The 17,983-nt window shown below is 54.5% G+C and overlaps 10 protein-coding genes across 10 annotated transcripts; 5 read left to right on the top strand and 5 right to left on the bottom strand.

Moving 5' to 3' along the window:
* Positions 1–967: 967 nt before the first annotated feature.
* BU25DRAFT_415012 (nuclear transcription factor Y subunit B-10) lies at positions 968–2,713 on the top strand. Its single transcript, XM_033707436.1, has 5 exons — positions 968–1,098; positions 1,201–1,485; positions 1,799–1,909; positions 1,963–2,090; positions 2,187–2,713. The coding sequence occupies exons 2-5, from the start codon at positions 1,329–1,331 to the stop codon at positions 2,373–2,375; spliced, it is 585 nt and encodes a 194-aa protein (XP_033556955.1). The 5' UTR covers positions 968–1,098; positions 1,201–1,328; the 3' UTR covers positions 2,376–2,713.
* An 80-nt stretch (positions 2,714–2,793) lies between these two features.
* Positions 2,794–4,207, bottom strand: BU25DRAFT_494842 (zf-DHHC-domain-containing protein; the record flags this gene model as incomplete). Its single annotated transcript, XM_033711808.1, has 2 exons — positions 2,794–3,808; positions 3,882–4,207. 2 exons carry the CDS (start codon positions 4,205–4,207, stop codon positions 2,794–2,796), a joined length of 1,341 nt encoding a protein of 446 aa, XP_033556954.1.
* A 119-nt stretch (positions 4,208–4,326) lies between these two features.
* On the top strand, positions 4,327–6,207 carry BU25DRAFT_442998 (glycosyltransferase family 22 protein; the record flags this gene model as incomplete). Its single annotated transcript, XM_033709335.1, has 3 exons — positions 4,327–4,684; positions 4,736–4,909; positions 4,962–6,207. The coding sequence occupies exons 1-3, from the start codon at positions 4,393–4,395 to the stop codon at positions 6,203–6,205; spliced, it is 1,710 nt and encodes a 569-aa protein (XP_033556953.1). The 5' UTR covers positions 4,327–4,392.
* A 58-nt stretch (positions 6,208–6,265) lies between these two features.
* Positions 6,266–7,320, bottom strand: BU25DRAFT_402042 (density-regulated protein DRP1). Its single transcript, XM_033705031.1, has 4 exons — positions 7,224–7,320; positions 7,155–7,174; positions 7,008–7,095; positions 6,266–6,902 (listed from the first exon to the last, which is right to left on the bottom strand). The coding sequence occupies exons 1-4, from the start codon at positions 7,261–7,263 to the stop codon at positions 6,466–6,468; spliced, it is 585 nt and encodes a 194-aa protein (XP_033556952.1). The 5' UTR covers positions 7,264–7,320; the 3' UTR covers positions 6,266–6,465.
* Positions 7,321–7,484: 164 nt separating this feature from the next.
* On the bottom strand, positions 7,485–8,550 carry BU25DRAFT_415008 (Prefoldin beta-like protein). Its single transcript, XM_033707435.1, has 4 exons — positions 8,320–8,550; positions 8,180–8,270; positions 7,899–8,091; positions 7,485–7,841 (listed from the first exon to the last, which is right to left on the bottom strand). The coding sequence occupies exons 1-4, from the start codon at positions 8,351–8,353 to the stop codon at positions 7,800–7,802; spliced, it is 360 nt and encodes a 119-aa protein (XP_033556951.1). The 5' UTR covers positions 8,354–8,550; the 3' UTR covers positions 7,485–7,799.
* Positions 8,551–8,732: 182 nt separating this feature from the next.
* Positions 8,733–9,309, top strand: BU25DRAFT_434652 (UPF0287-domain-containing protein; the record flags this gene model as incomplete). Its single annotated transcript, XM_033708870.1, has 3 exons — positions 8,733–8,769; positions 8,867–9,071; positions 9,282–9,309. 3 exons carry the CDS (start codon positions 8,733–8,735, stop codon positions 9,307–9,309), a joined length of 270 nt encoding a protein of 89 aa, XP_033556950.1.
* Positions 9,310–10,617: 1,308 nt separating this feature from the next.
* On the bottom strand, positions 10,618–11,993 carry BU25DRAFT_494837 (uncharacterized protein; the record flags this gene model as incomplete). The annotated part of the gene is made up of 2 exons (XM_033711807.1): positions 11,853–11,993; positions 10,618–11,774 (listed from the first exon to the last, which is right to left on the bottom strand). Exons 1-2 carry the CDS (start codon positions 11,962–11,964, stop codon positions 10,618–10,620), a joined length of 1,269 nt encoding a protein of 422 aa, XP_033556949.1. The 5' UTR covers positions 11,965–11,993.
* Positions 11,994–12,866, top strand: BU25DRAFT_377171 (small nuclear ribonucleoprotein-like protein G). Its single transcript, XM_033704133.1, has 3 exons — positions 11,994–12,222; positions 12,272–12,343; positions 12,394–12,866. Exons 1-3 carry the CDS (start codon positions 12,193–12,195, stop codon positions 12,544–12,546), a joined length of 255 nt encoding a protein of 84 aa, XP_033556948.1. The 5' UTR covers positions 11,994–12,192; the 3' UTR covers positions 12,547–12,866.
* Positions 12,867–12,905: 39 nt separating this feature from the next.
* Positions 12,906–14,600, bottom strand: BU25DRAFT_402026 (aminoglycoside phosphotransferas-like protein). The gene is made up of 4 exons (XM_033705030.1): positions 14,414–14,600; positions 14,268–14,366; positions 14,023–14,219; positions 12,906–13,968 (listed from the first exon to the last, which is right to left on the bottom strand). Exons 1-4 carry the CDS (start codon positions 14,510–14,512, stop codon positions 13,245–13,247), a joined length of 1,119 nt encoding a protein of 372 aa, XP_033556947.1. The 5' UTR covers positions 14,513–14,600; the 3' UTR covers positions 12,906–13,244.
* A 787-nt stretch (positions 14,601–15,387) lies between these two features.
* BU25DRAFT_415001 (uncharacterized protein) lies at positions 15,388–17,964 on the top strand. The gene has a single exon (XM_033707434.1). It carries the CDS (start codon positions 15,518–15,520, stop codon positions 17,831–17,833), a length of 2,316 nt encoding a protein of 771 aa, XP_033556946.1. The 5' UTR covers positions 15,388–15,517; the 3' UTR covers positions 17,834–17,964.
* Positions 17,965–17,983: the final 19 nt, after the last annotated feature.

Below are 17,983 nucleotides of genomic sequence, written 5' to 3'. Positions count from 1 at the left end.
TGCGAGTGGCTGGTATAACATGAGGTCCGACGTCACAGTGAATGTATGTGCTCCGTGGAAGTGAGGCTTGGTAGCGTTCGCGTCCATGTTCGCAGCGAGGACAACGCATGCAGTCAGTGCCTGCTGGTAAAGCCACGACCGGGCCGTGGGCAGGCCTGAGTCGGGTTGGTGAGGGGCCGTAGTTCACTAACCGAGCCGTTGCAGCGAAGAGAGCGGTCGGGACATGTGGTTAAGCGCCAAAGTATGAGTGTGTGTGCATGTCAGATTGCAGCGTCTGAATCCGGTTCAGTTGGGAAAAAAAAAAGAAAGCGTTTGCAGCAGTCACAGCCCTTCTGACAGGCACAGGGTAGCCCATGGCTGCCAGAAGCATAATCTACCGTGGCGTGAAGTGGCATTTTATCCACGCTTTCATGTGCTCTAGGACTGAGTGAGTGAACAGTTCAAGAACAGTTCAGTTCAGTGGACCGGTACGGACCGAGAACGGAAGCAACCCCTCATAGTGACGCAGACCTGCCCAACCAGAAATTCCCCTGCGCTGCGTCTCGTGAGTGGGCATCAGCGTGGGCAATTTCTCCCCTCGCAGCCAGCGCTCTCCTCGATTCGCTCACCGCCAGAAATCACCGCCCAAATCGCAAGTGCTGCCCCCTCGTCGCCGATTCGCGCACACGCTCCACGCCGCGCGCCGTCCAAGCTCCCACGGGGCTGAAGCTTCACCACTCTGCGTCGCGCGCCCATTGGCTGGCGCGTCTGTTGTGACGAACATCCCGCAAAGGACAACGGGACAACGGCGCTCACCTTGTTGAAGACTGACAACAACACTGCCAGCAACACGCGTTTCAGCGCAGCACACGCTCAATCCGCCTGCCAGCCCCCGCCCGCTAACCCACCCACGGCTGCATGCGGTCCCACAATCGCACCCCAAGCACCGTGACATAGCTCCATAGCTTAGTCGCACACGCTGCGCTCGGTGACTGCTGCCCTCGCTGTACGCCGCGCCTGCCTCAATTGCACCCGCCGCTGTTGCATCTGAAGTCGCGCCTGCCTGATCCGTCACGCGTGTCCATTGCGCCTTCCACCGCTCACCTCCACCGCGCCCAAGTAAGCAAGCACGGCACGCCGGCCTCCCTTGCGCCTGCCCACGTCGTCCAGCTCCCTACTGCGCTTTAGCTTGTGCATGCAACTAACCGCATCGTTCGCCAGGCCTCACATCGTTACACGACTTGGCGGTCGTCTCCCAGTGACGTGGACGCCAACAAATCACTGAGCAGTCCGCCAGCGCACACACACCCTCGAAGCTGGAAACTGCCCCTGCAGCCAGCCGAATAAACATGTCGTCCACCCCGCCGAAGAAGGACGGTGTGGAACCACCTCAGTCGCCTGACGACGACCAACATATGGACAGGAACGCTGAGGATACACAAGCGCAAGGACTCGGGTACGAATTCGAGGTCAAGGAACAGGACCGATGGCTTCCAATCGCAAATGGTGCGTAAACATCCCTCCCCCCCAGCCCTCCCCGTCGTTTTGATTTGCGCGCTGTTTCCTGCCCGTCTGCACGTCGACCAATTGCTCCCGTCCGGCGTCTCTGGATGCCCACATACTCTGAGACCGCGCGCTTGACTCGTCAAACGTCCGAATCACCAGCCACTCAGCGTCTTTGTGTGCCTGAAAAACGGCCGCCCTGCAGCAGCCGCCATGTCGTCCTCTCCGCAGTCGTCCACGTCCCCGCCACAGAACGGGTCCAAGAGCACAAACAACAACGCCGCGTCGGATGCTAACATTCGTAACTTTGCTCCAGTCGCCCGGATCATGAAGACGGCCCTGCCCGAAAACGCAAAGATCGCGAAGGAGGCCAAAGAATGCATGCAGGAGTGTGTGAGCGAGTTCATATCGTTCATCACCAGCGAGGGTGAGTTTCAGAGTGATCTGCTGCAAAACCGCCACTGATGTTGTGGACCCCAGCTTCCGAGAAATGCCAGCAGGAGAAGCGCAAGACCGTCAACGGCGAGGACATCCTCTTCGCCATGACATCGCTAGGCTTCGAGAACTACTCGGAAGCACTCAAGATCTACCTGTCTCGGTACCGCGAGGTAAGCTGCCAACTTCCCCTTCGTCCCTGTGTCTCTCCTTTGTGAACACATTGGCGCAAACGTATTCTGAACTATGGTATTGATTGGTGGTACGAGACCCTCCTTGCAAACCAGAACAAGCCTACCGGCCCATTCGGTGCTCCTGGGGCCAGCGCCAACGCGGCCGGCGGAGAGAATGCCCAGCAACATGTTCTGAGCGGCGATCAAGATATGGCCGAAGGCGGTGCTACGGCTTTCGGTTACAGCGTCCACAACGGCAATGGCAATGGCAACGCCGACTACTAGGACGAGTCACGCCAGGCCCAGATGGAGGAAGCCAAGGGTATTCTGAAGGAATTGGACGAAGTGAAGAAGAAAGAAGTAAACGAAGCGGTCGAGAAGTGTTGAAGATTGGGAACTTGACGAACCAATTCAGATTGTGTAAGGATGTGCAGTTGGCGAATAATGTGCGTGTTTTGGGCGGAATCTTGGATTTGACTGGGATGGACACTTGGTCCGCGAAACCTCAGGTGCAGGAGGGACGGAGTATGGCGAGTGTCGAATCGGCTTGGGATAGCCAATGTCCGGATAGGTATCTTCTCCCTAGTTGGGATATTGTATTAGAACCACTGGTTGCTCACGCAAGCTCGAATATGCTTATACTCGTGATTATGCTTATACTCGTGATATACGTCGGTGATTTCTCTGATATCTACTCTGATATCTAATAAGTTGATCCTGACATCGACCATCCCTCCGAGGCAGAAGCAGCCGCTACCTGCCTCCTCGCCATCAACTCACTGAGCGGTATATGGTCCTCCTGTTCATCATAAAACTCAGCATCCTCATCAACACCAAAATCCTTCAGCCTCTCACCCTCAGAGTTCCGCCACCCTTCCTCGCCCTCATCTCCCTCTCCATACTTTCTCCCCTCATCCTCAGCCTCTTCACTAGCATCGTCCATATGATCATACTCATAATCATCACCCCCGGTATCTCGAACAGCCTCCATACGCTCAACAAATGGCTTCCGCCTCCTCATCTCATCCTCTGCCTGCCGTGCCCGAAATGCAGCAAGCGTATCCTCCTTGCTCAGCTCTGCGTCCCGATACGTGAATGCGGGTCCCTCTTCTTTGACGCGCCGGCGGTACGAACGATCTGGGTCCGGAGGTGGCCAGGTCGTAGATGCGTCTTCGAAATCGTTTGTTTCAAAGCTTAGCCCAGATGCTAAGGAAGGTGTCGCAGCGAATGGGTTGAGCCAGTTGAGCGGATTGGAGGACCCCATGCCCTGCGCGATGTTGGCAAAAATACCGATGTCGTACGGGAATTCCTGGCGTTTGATCCGAATTTGCGAGCCGTCTGGGGTGGATAAGTAGCCGCCGAAGTGGCGTGCGCGCCGCAGGAGGGTCTTGTGGCGCTCGATCTCCCAGCCTTCGATTGTGGTTGTGTTGACGGACAGACACCAGATGTTTCGCAGGAAGAGGATGCCTAGCACGAAGAGGGTAATGCTGTTTGCGATGAGCGTGGTGAAGAGGTGTGCGAGTTGCAGGAAGGATGGGCCTAGGTAGGAGGGCAGGTCGCGGTTGCTCCAGAGGTGGGCGAGCCGCGTGAAGAGGAAGGCTTCCAGGATCGAGAGGCCAATGGTGGTGTAGAAGAGAAAGCGGAGGAAGTGCGGGAAGGTGGTATGGGATACGCAGTTTGCGGTCCAGGGGCAATGATGGTCCATCTTGGGTATGCATCTGGTATTATCAGTACGTGCAGTTGATCCAGATCAAAGCATCGACACGATTTGGCGTGTTCTCTTGAGCATACCTTTTGCACTCTTTACAGTGATGTGCCCTCGGTGGTTTCGCAGCATCGCATTTCCTACACCATTTCCTGCTCTTCGCCACCGCATCACCCTCCTTCTCATCCCTAAGCTCTTTCTCTGCCCAATCTTTTGGTACCGTCCCAGGATCAACAAACACACTCTTTGTATATGTAATCCAAATCAAGACTAGGATGACGTTCGACGCAATGAGTTCATTCTTCGTCAGCGGCTCAGGCTCGAGGTGCATTAACATCCATTGTGATGGGTATCCCAGGAAGAAAATCAGGCCGTAAACGAAGGGTACTGCCAGCTGGGAGAGTGTTGACATGTTTGATGGATGTGAGATGTGAGGTCGTGGAAATGGAAGTCGCGGTCGTGCGCGAGGGCACGTGATTGTGATTGGAGCAGACATGATCGAACTCCACTTCTCTCGATCTCCACGCGTCACTTTATCTCAACTCTCAATTGATCTCTTCTCGGAGTTTTAGAAGCTCTGTAGATATATCAACCGCTATGGCCATCCCGACGTGGCCGTTTTATCTGCTGATTTCCACATTCGTTTTGATCCACCTGTTCGTTTCGCCGTACACCAAGGTCGAGGAATCGTTCAACATCCAGGCCACCCACGACATATTGATCCATGGAATACCAGGAAGTAATGTTGACCAATTTTTCACCGCGAACTATGATCATGTCTCATTCCCGGGAAGCGTACCAAGAACATTTACTGGCGCGTTGGTTCTGAGCGGATTGTCACGATCCTTTGTTGGCTTATTGAACAATGCAGCACATATGCAACTCTTGGGTAAGAACACACGATGTCTAAGATAAATCCGCTTAATTAATAGCTATACAGTGAGAGGATTACTGGGCTTGTGCAATGCCTTCTCACTCATCGCATTCGGAAGGAGCGTCCAGAAAGCCTTTGGGACAACTGCGGGTATCTGGTATGCTTTGTTCCAGGCAAGCCAGTTTCATGTCATCTATTATGCGTCTCGGACGCTGCCGAATATGTTTGCTTTCGTCTTCAGTAAGTTGCAAATTCAGGCTATCTTCTTTGGATGATATTTACGGTAGGCCAGGCAACTTCGCACTCCGAGCTCTCCTGAACGCACATACAGTGTCATACAGCAGAGAATATGCTAATCGAAGATACCGGCTCTGCCTCTACCTACTCACCATTGCCGGTATCGTATTTCGCTCCGAATTAGCCATCTTAGTCGGGACTATCACGCTCTATCTTCTTGTTACCCAGCGCGTCTCTATCGTGAAAGTCGTCATCCCCGCTGGAGCTGGAGGACTCCTTATAGGACTCTTGTGCACCGTTCCAATTGACTCTTTCTTCTGGCAGTCCTTCCCGTTATGGCCGGAATGGATCGCCTTCTACTACAATACCATCCAAGGCCACTCAGCTGACTGGGGTGTATCACCCTGGCACTACTACTTCGCCAATGCCCTCCCACGCCTCCTTCTCAATCCAGCAACATACCTACTCTGCATACCCATCGCCGTCCTGAACGCCGCCACCCGCAGACGAAGCCTCGATCTCCTCATCCCTCTCCTTTCCTTCGTAGCTCTCTACAGCTTCCTCCCACACAAAGAATGGCGCTTTATCATCTACGTGATCCCCGGTCTGACCGCCATCTCCGCAGCCGGTGCATCATGGATCTGGACGCGACGCTCAAAATCCGCCATCTACGCGCTCCTATCGCTTACCCTCGCCACCTCAATTCTCTTCTCCTTCACCGCCTCGACCGCCCTCCTCGCTATCTCCAGCCTCAACTACCCCGGCGGCACCGCCCTGCATACCCTGCACACCAGCATCCCGCACCCCGCGAAACCACACTTTGACGTCTACTTCGACAACCTCGCGTGCCAGACCGGCGTCACGCGGTTCCTGGAAGCGCACAGCGCGCCGCAAACCATTCTCGACGTGCTAGAAGCGCAGGATTCCCTACAAGAAAGGACGTGGGCGTACGACAAGACCGAGGACCCGACGGTGTTGCTTGATCCGCTGTTCTGGGCGAAGTTCGATTATGTGTTGGCGGAGAGACCGGAGAAGGTTATTGGGAGTTGGGCGGTTGTGCATGTTGTGTATGGGTTTGGGGGCGTGAGGGTGCTGAAGCCGGGGGAGAAGAGTGGTGGTCAGGTTGAGGAGGTTGTCGGTGAGGCTGAAACAGGGCGGGGGAACGAAGACTGGACGGAAAAGGTTGCTGGTGTGTGGAAGCGGCTGGAGGGAGGTTTGAGAGAGAGGTTGCTACGAGGATACTGGGTGGAAGTGAGGATGGAGCCCAGGATCAGGATACTGCGGAACCAGTTGAAGTAGACACGACGATCAGTGCTGATCGATACGTTTTATGTCCGTTCGATGTCTTCACGCCTCGTTGCATTGTGACGAATCTCCCAACTATCTATGAGTCGTCCCTCTGACCGATGTACAGCTGTACAATTGCTACAGTCTTGTCCCTCTGCGCCAATCGCCTTTTCGCCATCACACTCTTCGTCCCCAACACCCTATACTCCACGTCGCCCATGCTCTTTCATCGCCACAGCCGCTCAAACACCACTCAATATCACCTCAACCCCTCATTGCGCAGGCACATTCGCCGCCGCCTTCTCTCCCTTCGTCTTCTTCTTATCCTCAACCAACTCAATATTGTCCTCAGGCACCTCCTTATACGTCTTCACCAGAAACTCCTCGATATCCTCACTCAAATCGCCCTGCACAGTAATCTCCTCGCCGCCACCCGGCAGCTTGGTCACACTGGCGCCCGTAGCAAACTTCTTGCCGAAATCCTTGGACACCTTCTTGATGTCCAGACCGAAGGCCTCCAGCCCGGAGACGGCGGTGACGTATTTGCGCTTGTTGCGCTCGATGCGCTTGATTATTATCTTTGACGAGGCGCGCGTTTCGGCTTCGCGTTTTTCGGCGGTGGCGGCCTTGTTGGCTTTCTTTACGGCATCTTTCTCGGCGCGCTTTTGTGCTTCGACGGAGAGGGAGGAGAGGTTTTGGGCTAGTGCTTCTGTGGGGGTTGTCAGAGCTTGGTTGGCAACTGTCTAGAGACGCGGTGTTGGGGGTGGGTTGTGGTCGAAAAGTAGGTATAGGCTTCGAGGGTGTATGTTCGTACCTTGCGAGTATAGCTTCTGGTGCATGTCCGGGTGCTTGTCCGCTAACCATTCTTCACACTTCTTGGTCGTGCCACCGAATTCGCAGTACTAGTGAGGAGACTGTTAGTCTTGAAGTCGCGCTCGACGCGTTCCGGTGCCGTACCTACTTCTGGTGGTAGTGTGCATACTGCGTCTTGTTAGTGTATGTCTGGAACACGCTGGGATGTAAATCTTACCTCCACAGTATGTGACCTTGATCGGTAGTGTATCTGCCATGATGTGTGTCTGTTGTGCTCGAGATTGGAGCTCTGGTAGATGGCGAGGGTTGCAGTGGCAGACGCGAGAATGTCTCGTGGTGGGGCAAACATGGCGGGGTATCGATAAAGTGCAGGGGTCTGTGGTGGTGCTTTCCACAACACCTAAAGCGTGAGCAAGTCAAAGTGGAAACGCATGCAAAGAAGGATCCGGATCTTAAGCGTGGACAAATGTTTACTTTTGCTGTATATCGTCCTCTGACTATGAGTCCTTGCAATGTACTTGAGAGGGTCTACTTTCAAGATTCCATCCAGTTCCACCGTGCTGCGAAGATCCTCCAGTATCGAAGCAGAATTTGTTGCAGATGTGGAAGCGTGACCACGGGCTCCGATACTGAAAGTCAATATTGATGACTTCGCCTGACTTCGTTGCATGTAATTCTCACTCTTGCGTGCATCTTGTGCCTTCTTGGAACTCTGCGCGCCTGCTGCTCCACCAAGCAAACATGACATCCTCAGCTTATAATGTACTTGCTGCAAGCAGGAGCCTCCGACCGCCTACTGTCCAGGCTGCTGAACAACCTGTACGTTGTTCTTCTTCTGTAGGACTGCTTAGTGATCATGTTCACACTTCACCAAAACGCTCGTTCGACTCACCTTCCACTTCTCCATCTCATCCTGTCTTGTCTTGTACTGCTTGACAAGCTCCTCCAGCGTCTTCTTCAGCCCATCCTGGTTCGTCTGCAAGATAGGCACAATATCTGCGACCGTTCGCTCAGTGAGCACGCCGTTGATCATGCGGAAGCATTTGCGGTCTCCAGGCAGCGGCTCTAATGTTTCCAGAACGAGCCTATGTCTGTCAGTGCAAATTTTCAAGCAAATGAAACAATACGGGGAGAAGTGAGGATTCCAGGTTGGAGCGGGAAGATTTGGCGTACTTGTGTTCTTCCGTCTCTTGCTCAATGTCACCGATCTTTGAGGCGATGTTCTGCAGTGTGGTCTTGTAGTTTTGATATGTGGTCTGGAGCTCTGGAACTTGTTAGACCAACACTAAAAGTAAAGCAATTGTATAGCACACGTTGCTGCTTGTCTAGCTGGGCTTTTGACGCCATCTTGACTTTTTGGTGATGAGGAGGTGTAAGGCACGCGCCTGGTTGCGGGGGAGGCTCGGTGGTGTCGCGAAACTTGCGATCGAAAAGGTAGTCCAGCACAACGTCGCCGTGCGACAGGGAAAATGTCGTGGAGAGCTAATAGGCAAGCTATTTACTCACACCACTTTTGACTGCCAAAGATTTCACGTCGCGCCTCGTCCCCGTTGCTGTTCTACAGTCGTATTTGGCGCTTTGACCAAGTTCACAAAATCTCAAGATGCCGATGGGATAGCTTCGGCATCACTTTCGAGATCGAGCTTCACGCCACTACAACTCTGCGCTCTACGAACCCGCACCTTCCCTTACACTCTCTCGCTGCTTCGTGAACCGTACACTCACAATGCATCCCCATCTCCACACCGAAGAAGTCCAAAAGAGTACGTGCTACGACTCTTCGCACCACCATTCCGCACCCCCGAGCGCATACCGCATCCCGGATCTGGCATGACCTACCTGTATACTAACAACCCCCAGACTGCGCCGACGTTGTCGCCGCACTCGACGAATGCCACGCGCGCGGCTTCCTGTGGAAAGTAACCGGCAACTGCACCGACGCGAAATACCGAGTAAACATGTGCCTGCGCGGCTTGCGACTCGAGAAGACGCGGCAGAACCGCGAGGCGGCTAAGGAGAAGAGGACACATATTAAGAAAGTCTGGGCCGAGCTGGATGAGGGGAAGTTCACGGAGCAGGAGAGGCTGGAGAGATTGGGTGTGAGGCCTGAGGAGAGGAAGGAGGAGGGGGTTTGAGGGTTAAGGGAACAGGGTGTGTAAGATGAGGTGGAACGATATCAATCGCACTGGCACGGAGTTTGGGAAGAGTGTTGTATACTATGGGTTTGGGGCTTGAAGTACGGCGTTTTAAGGGCCACTACACTATCTCACTGCAGTTTTGCGCGCATAAAGACACAACTGTGAGCGGAGTGGCTGTGGGTTTTGCGCAGATTCTGCGTTACTGAAAGCTTCCGAATAGAGAGGTTCAAGTCGAGGACTACTACCTAAGTAGCCGGGCAATGCCTTCGCATTTTCCCGCCACTTCACCTCTCCTGCGTTGAAAATGAGTACCAGTACTTATGGTCTGGAACCCAAAGTCCACAGTCATTTTCGTTCAGGAGCCATTTCCAATACACATCATCTTGCATCTGATCAAAGTCAGCCGCCGCAGTCTTAGTGTATATTGCGAAATGAATCACAACGGAGAATGACTGGGGCACTGCGATTCTGGATGTCATGCCGTTTCGAAAATCGTGTTTTTCGCAGATCCATAGTCGCGTTGTTGGTTGTGCGCACGATTGTGTCCTGGGTCCTATAATACTCCTCCCCAGACTTTTATTGGTGGTCTTCTTATCGTGACTGAAATCTTGGAACCTTCGCAAAGTGTGTTGTTATACAGCTGACAAACCTCTTCGGCATCTTCTCTCCTTGCAAACAGGAGATTGGCAAATCTATACTCTTCTCCACCGTGAGCCCGAGACTTGAATGTCACCAACCCGGAGGTGCCCAGTACATTGTAGGCATACGACTTAGCATACGCCATTCTTCGATGCTTGCGGCTCTTCGATGCCTCTCACCATCAGGGAATCCTGTAAGCTAACATGCCTGCCTTCTCTCTACGAGTTAAAGATTCCTTGAACAGGTAAGGTGCGAGGGTGCCGCAGCTTAATGTGGGTATTAAAAGTGATGGATGAGAGCTACTGAAAAAGCTACCTCGTAGTAAACAGCGACTAGTCCCAATTCGGTAACCCACACCCAGCTACGCAGCAGATGCTAAGGATGGCCCAACAACATTCTAATCCCTGGAGGTGCCATAAGGCTGCCATCACTACACTATTCAACAGAGTTTGCAGCATTCTGATCCTGGTTCCTTCTCCACTTCCGTTCAGTCGACACTCGGAACTCTATACATCAGCACGCCCTCTAGCTCTCCCCATACTCCAGGACGCGGAGAGACAGGAAGGGTTTAGAGTGAGGGAAGAGAGTAAGGAGGAGGGGTTTTGGGATGCTCGTGGGTATGCGTATGTGGACGAGGTGGGCTGGTGGAATGGAGGTCGATACCAATTGCATTGGGATAGAGTTTCGGATTGGGTGTATCGTATGGTGAGGGCGTTCGTGGTATTACAGGCTCCGAGTGGCTTGTACCGTACGGATGTATTGCTGCAGAGACTAGGTCTGCTGAACAATTTCAACATGTATAACAAGTCCTGCTCCCCTATGTTTCCACTGCTATCAAGAATCTGAGTCCTCACTCGACCTCCCAGCCAGCGGCGTAGTTCCCAGACTGTCTAACCCCCTCTCTGTGATCAATCTCCCATCACCGTTCGCCGGCAGCGCAGGCAGTCCCGATTCCAATCTCAACTTCTCATACTCGTCGCCCGTCTTCTGCAGCTGCTCCTGGAGGTACTTCTTCCTTTCCTCGATCCTGACCTTGTCATCCTTCAGCTCTTGAAGTTTGCTCAGAATCAGATCCCTACGCTGCTGCTTCGTCCTGGCCTCGATCTGCAGTCCCTCCAACACCTCATTCAGATCTGGCAAGGGAGTGATTTTAGGTGGTGTTCTGGTGCCGTCTGCCTCGTCTTCGATCTTCTGCCCGTACCGGCCGGCACGCGCTTGCGCTGCTGCGAAAGCGGTATTGCGCTCTTCTTCAGAGTCGTTGGAGTCGGACTCTGAGCCTTCGGCGTCGTTGATCAGCTCGGCCATGTCAGCGCGCCGTTTGCGTTGCGCCTCGCGCTCGGATTTGTGACCCAGTGATATTCGGCCGTCTTCGACGAAGTCGTCAAAGCCTTCTGCTATGTCTTCGTCGTCGTGGATCAGACGCGTCTCGGGGTATCTGTCTTTCGGTCGGAGCGAGATCTCGTTGCGCCTCATGCGGAAGTCGTCCTCGCCTTCGTCGTCGGATGCCCAGGGTCGCTCGCCATCGTCTTCGTACGCTTTTTCTTCCTGCGCGAGACGTCTTCGACGCGCCTTTTTCTCTTCGATCTCGGCGGCCGTGGGAATGGCGGAGGATGTTTCGGCGGGCAGGGCTGCGAGTGGGCCGAACTTTGATGCGATGTCGAGTGCTCGCGACTCTTCCTCTTCCTCTGCAGACGGCTTGAGATCCTTAGGTGTGGTCGGTGTAGAGCTCCGCAGCTCCGCGATGTAGTCCTTGCTGTACGAGGGTCTCCCCTCATCTTCAGAGGCCGCTGCGCCTTGCACAAGCGGTGGCCTTGCGCGCAACTGCGCACTCTTCTCCAGCGCAATCCGGCTCAGGTTCGACTTCTTTGGAGTAACCACTGCATCGCTCGATTCGTCGCCGTCATTCGCATCTGATTCCCCGGGCCCAAAGGATATGCGCAGCGACGAGCGCTTCTTGCTCTTGCCCAATGCTGGTCGCTTCACTACGGACACTACACCGTGAGTTAGCACGGAGCGCCTACTGAGGTCAGAAAGAGGAGCTGACAGTTTGCGACAAGCGTGGGACTTACCAGGCTTCGGTGCTTCGTTCTGCGAGCTGTTTGCGCTGTTTGCACTGTCGCCTGAGTCATCATCGTAGGCGCCGATTTTGCGCGCAATGCGCCCGGAGCCCGCTCGCTTCATTGTGTCTTCTTGTTGTGTGTGGGTACAGGGGGGATAGCTAAGGTGAAGTTGCGGTTCAAGGCTCTCATCTTCACGAGATCGCTAGCGTGCTTTCCGCGCCAAGAATCTCGAAAACGCCCGCTCTCGAGGTGCAGCGCTCGACATTGCAAGCTTCTGTATCAGCTCGACGTCCACTCCCACTAGAACTTCGATCTCTACCGGACCGTCGCGTAATACACATCCATCAACATGCCTCAAGCACAGCCCGAGTTGAAGAAGGCGCGTCTGCTGCGACTATGTAGATTGCTCATGAGCTAACGTTAAGTAGTACCTTGAGAAGCGCGTTCTCGTCCAGCTCAACGGCAGCCGCAAGGTGATGGGCATTCTTCGCGGTTACGATGTACGCCAAAATCAGGTTCTTTTCACAGCAGCCCGCTAATCTACGAACAGGTTTACCTCAACATCGTGCTGGACGACGCATTAGAAGAGAAGGCTGGCGGCGAGAAGGTCCGCATCGGCATGGTCGTCATCCGTGGAAACGCCGTCGTCATGCTGGAAGCCCTCGATCGTATCAACCAGGACGTCCCCAAGATCGGCCGGTAAACCTACAACACGCTGGAGCGCACCCTTCTCGCGCGGCAATCGAGATACGACCGAGGCGAAGGCGTGGCGCTGCTGCATGAAAAGTCAAAGACGAGAGGCTGGGAAGAGTTCTGGTGGTAAACAGCATGCATGGCGTTCAGGCGAAATACTTTATGGGTATGCCTCCCAGAATCGAGCCTGGAGGATCGGAAGGCACGTCGGACCTGCGTTGACATATATCCCATCTTAGGGCGGCACAAATGATACCACATCGCACGATCTTGATTCAGTTGGTGGATCTGGGTGCCAGAAAGATCGTGTAGACAAAAAGTGGGAGTAGCAGTAAGCTACTAAAATACTACATTGATACCACTACGGCCGACATTGTTCTCCGCCTTTGCGTTGCATTCCTGCCTACATTTTTTCCCTTACGTCTTTCCTGCAGTCTAGGCATTTTCATCCAGGCCTACGCCTCCGTCTTTTCCTATGGTCAATGTCTCATATCTGAGCTCGGTTTTTACCTTTCAGAGTTCCTGCGTACCCTACTACCGTCTTGTTTGACAAAACCCAAACGGAAGCTCCGGTTCAAGGCATCGTAGTATTACCATGGACGATCTCGGCATCACAGTGTACCTTCACAACCAGGGTCTGAGCATGGAAGGAGATGAGGAGCTGAAAGCATGCATGTGCATCCCCAACATCTGAACGAACACTCTCATCTACAACTTCGCCTTCCCATCCTTAGTATGCCCCCTCTTATACTCCTGCACCAAATCCCACGCAACCTCGGCATACGGCTTCATCATCGCCCCATAATCCTTCGCCTGCGCACTACTAGCCTGCCTAACCGCATACCTTGCCGCAATACCCTGCATGATGATCGTATTGCGGTACGTCGCAAACGCGTCGCCCCACGTCAGATCAGGCCGCGGGTCCCAGCCTGCGACCTCGCTGTACCACTCGATTAACTGGTCCCGCGTAGGCAATCCTGGCGTGGCGCCTGGCTTGAAGCCCTCGTGCGCTCGGCCCACGGATTTCGCTTTCTCAGACGACGCGGTCAGGTAGGGTGAGAGGAGGTTGTTCAGGTCCGACAGCGGGTGGCCGATGGTGCTCATTTCCCAGTCCAGGATACCGATGACGCGAGGCTCGGTCTTGTGGAACACGACGTTATCAATCTTATAATCGCCATGGACGAACGTGCCCTTGTCTTTTGGCTGCGTGGCCGGGTCGCTGAAGAAAGCTACCATGTCGTCTTGGTGCGGGATCTTGCCCACGGGCTCGCCAGTCTCTTTGTCTTTTGTGGCGGCTTGCGCCTGCGAAATGGTGTTGAAGGTTGCGATTTGCCGGTTGTAGAAGCCGCTGGGTTTGCCGTAGGTGGAGAGGTTAACCGACTCGGGCTCAACGCGGTGGAACTTGGCAAGTGTGGTTATTGCGGAGTGCCACCTGGGGTAGTCAGTATGGGAAAATGAGGCATTGAGGGAAGCGATCTATCTGTACATTTTCGTTCGCTCCTCAGGTGTTACGTCTGGGATCGCGGGGTCTTCAAAGATGCGGCCGTCGAGGAACTCCATGATGTAGAAGTCGCTACCTACAACGCTCTCGTCCTGGCAGAGTGCGTAGGCCTTCGGTACTGGGACATCGGTCTTCTCGAGAGCATGGATGATTCGGTATTCGCGGTCGACCTTGTGCGCTGTCTACAGACGGTCAGAGTACTCCGTGTGTTTGTCGACGTGTGCCTGCACCTTTGAGAGAAGCTTGCCCGGGGGCTTCTTTCTCATGACAAACTTCTTGCCATTCTTGTCTGTGAGCTGGTATGTTGGGTTCGATTGCCCATAACCGAACTGCAACACATTAGCTCATGTAGTCGTGTGCTCTGCGGTCAACACACTTGCTTTATGTCAACGGGTACGGCAATCTCAGGAACATTAGCAGTGATGTAGCGCTCCAACGAGACTACGTCTATGGGTTGTCGCACGTTCCCGGCCATTGTATAGAGCTGTGAAAGGTAGGCATTCGGCGCGCATGGAGGTGATGTACTGACGAGATGCCGAGGTACGAAGCAGCTCTGGGGTCGGTCGCAGTGTGGGGAACTTTGATGCCGACTCGACCCAACTCGAAAATGCAGCAACAAACGCGAAGAATGCACAGACTAACATCAACGAACACACGTTCATGATTGATCGAAATCAAACTCCTGGGCAGCCTCTGGAGGCGTTCCAGGTTTCGAGGTCCTGTTGCACGTCAATGAACATAATGAGCGTAGTCAGCGGGCAATGATCTTCGAGCGCCCCAGATTCACTTTGAGATTTGTGCTCATAGCTCGATTGACCCACAGCGGGCTCCCGTCCTCCCAAGGTGAGTGCTGCTGCTCGGTTGGGGAGAGAAGGAGAAGAGAGTTGCCACGTGAGTACGCGTAAGAGTGCTTCTGTTCGCGTCGCGTCTGCATCAAAGAGTGGAAGGCTAAGGACGCCATGCATGCAGCTATTGTTGACTGCGTGTTTACCAAGTTCGGCCTCCATACATCTTCGAATGACCCTGCTCCTTGATTGCTTTGACGATAGGTTCCATGACCTTGCCTTCTACAAGGCTTCCTGATCGTAGCAGCAGTTGTATTGCTCGGCAGCGAACGCTTGGTATGCACCCATCCCGCGTCGAAAGCACAGGCTTCGTGTCACGGCCCCAGATTGTAGCGTCCGCGACTCAGACCTGGAGACGTCATGGCAAGATCTGAGTGGTTCTCTGAGTATGCGAACCATCTCTATATACCAATGCAGACTTGTGTAGTGTGCTGCAGCAGACAGAGTGTAAACAAACATGGCCGTGAAGGTGTGCTTGTATGGTTCAAGTATCAAGGATCTTCCTCGCTGACTGATGGTTGCTTGGGCCGCAACCGCCGCTACTCTCCCTCACCCCTGCACAATCAACAAATACATGGCAACCACGATACACGAAACCTTGTTCAACGGCAACAGCGTCGCGCACTCAAGCCAATATGTCAGGCTTTGGTAGCTCCATTAGCACCCCGCGCCGTCTACGGCCAAACCTACGACCGGCAGAGTCGTCCCCTAACCTATCCTTCTCCGCCAGCTCGGTTGCACGACAAGCCTCTCTCAGCGCACTCACCGGCGGCGCATCGCCCTCTCCCAACAGCATGGCCGACGGACAAGATATCGATATTGGCGATTTGGTGGATGTGCCGGGTGGCATGCACGGTGTTGTCAGGTTTGTCGGCAGCATTCGTGGCAAGAAGGGTGTCTTTGCAGGCGTCGAACTGAGCAGGGCTTTTGCATCGCGCGGCAAGAACGATGGCGCGGTCGAGGGCACGCAGTACTTCACAACCAACACTCCTGGCTCTGGCATATTCCTGCCTGTTCATCGCGCACTCAAGCGCTCATCAGGCACCTCAGACGACTTTCCGCCTACACCCACCACCCCCTCCTACGCGAACAACAACTTCAGCCTCTCCACCACAGAGAAGCCCAACTTCAGTCCAAACACACCCTCGGTGCCCAAATCCAAATTCTCACAGTCTCTCGGCCCTGGCGCTCGTGCGCGACGTCCTTCGCTACCACGCCCCGAGTCCCCGCTGCGCAAAGCCTCGAATCTGGCTCCTCCAACACCGGGCCGAAGCGGCAGTGTCACACCCGCCCAATTCTCGAAGAGCGCCATTGGAGCTCCACCGAGATTCGCTAGCCCCGCGCCTCCGCGCGCTGCTGGAGTGCAGAAGCCGCGAACTCCAGGCCCTCCCTCAAGACCGTACTCCCGCAACACCAACTCTCGCCTTGGCCAACATGATACAATTGATGAGGACGGCGAGGTTACTCCAAACGATGCGGTACGTACCAGCAACGACTCCATGGCGAACTTCAAGTCTAGTCGCATGGGTAGCCGGCCGACTTCGACTCCAAATGCGGAGGTTCAGCGATTGAATAAGATCATACAAGAGCGCGACAAGCAGCTTGAAGAGCAGGCAACCGCACTCACTGACATGGAAGCTACACTAGCAGAGATCCAGAGCCTCATGCCCGAGGGCGGTTTCGAGCGCGAACCTGCTGAGTCCAGCGATGTGCGGGAACTGCGGTCTATGTTGAGGGACAGGAATGACAAAATTGCCATGCTCACAGCTGAATTCGATGCGCATCGAGCAGACTTCCGAAGCACAATCGACACGTTGGAGCTCGCGAGCACGGAGACTGAAAGAGTCTATGAGAAGAAAGTCGACGAGTTACAGGCAGAGTTGATGGAGTTGCATTCTCGCAATGAAGACGTCGAGACTGTCGCGATGCAGCTGAAGCAACTCGAAGAGCTGGTACAAGAGCTCGAAGAAGGCCTTGAGGATGCTCGAAGAGGTGAGGCTGAAGCTCGGGGCGAAGTGGAGTTCCTGAGGGGAGAGGTCGAACGCGGTCGATCTGAACTACGGCGGGAGCGCGAGAAGGCCGCAGAGGTATTGAAGAACGCCAACACTATGGTCGACGGGCCAGCACCTGTCGGGCAGAGAGAAATCGAACAGCGAGACGACGAGATCAGAGGGCTGAAGGCGATTATCCACTCCTTGAGCTCCGGCGTTCCCGAAGACCATGGCCGCTCCCCTCTTTCGCGACAGGGCTCCTCTGTCGACCCTGAGGAGCTCAAGACTGCACAAGCCACCGCAGAGCGCCTCGAGCGCGAGAAGGAGGAGCTGCGCGGACTTGTAGAGAGAAAGGCCTACCGGGAAGAGGAGTTGGAACGTGAGATTGAGAAGCTGAAGGGCCAGACTGGGACCCCTGCGCAGCGCGAGAGCGTCATTAGCAATGCCGTTTCCGAACACACAATGAAGCAGGGGCCGCACTCGACAGCAAGAGATTCAAAGGACACTGTTGGAAGCTGGCGAGCTGCACCACCAGCACGCTGCGAACCACCTACGACTCTGGAGCCTATGGTCGAGTCAGATGGCCGCTCATCTGCCGCCGATAGTGTTCTCTGGTGCGAGATCTGCGAGACTGGAGGCCACGACATTCTCAACTGCTCCGCTATGGGCGGCGACGCGGCGCAAAAGGACGCCGGATCCCACAACGGCAAGGATGGTGTCGTTGACGCACCGAGGAACCTCTCAGTGTCTTCCGACCATGCTCGACCTGCAGGCTTGACACCAACAAAATCACCAGGCAACGCTCCCACGACACCCTTGCCCATTCCATCCTTCAACCACTCGAACTCCTCACTAGTGCCGCCAAAAGGCGCTGCTGTGGCGGATCCAGACAAGTGGTGCGCATTGTGCGAGAACGAGGGCCACGACGTTACAGAATGCCCAAACGAGGATGCTTTCTGAGCAATGAGAGCACAGCGAGGGGCTCCTTTCCAGCGATGATATCCAGGGTCGTTCGATGCTTTCAGATCGTTGCGTCTAGTTTTATTTCTAATGCTGATACCCAAGTGCCCCTACCACCAGCTCAAATCGTCTTAGAATGATGATGTGATG

The sequence above is a fragment of the Macroventuria anomochaeta genome (assembly GCF_010093625.1).
Source record: "Macroventuria anomochaeta strain CBS 525.71 unplaced genomic scaffold BU25scaffold_42, whole genome shotgun sequence".
Taxonomy (NCBI): domain Eukaryota; kingdom Fungi; phylum Ascomycota; class Dothideomycetes; order Pleosporales; family Didymellaceae; genus Macroventuria; species Macroventuria anomochaeta.
The sequence above is the reverse complement of the archived record's forward strand: the minus strand, read 5'-3'. Positions and strand labels throughout refer to the sequence as shown.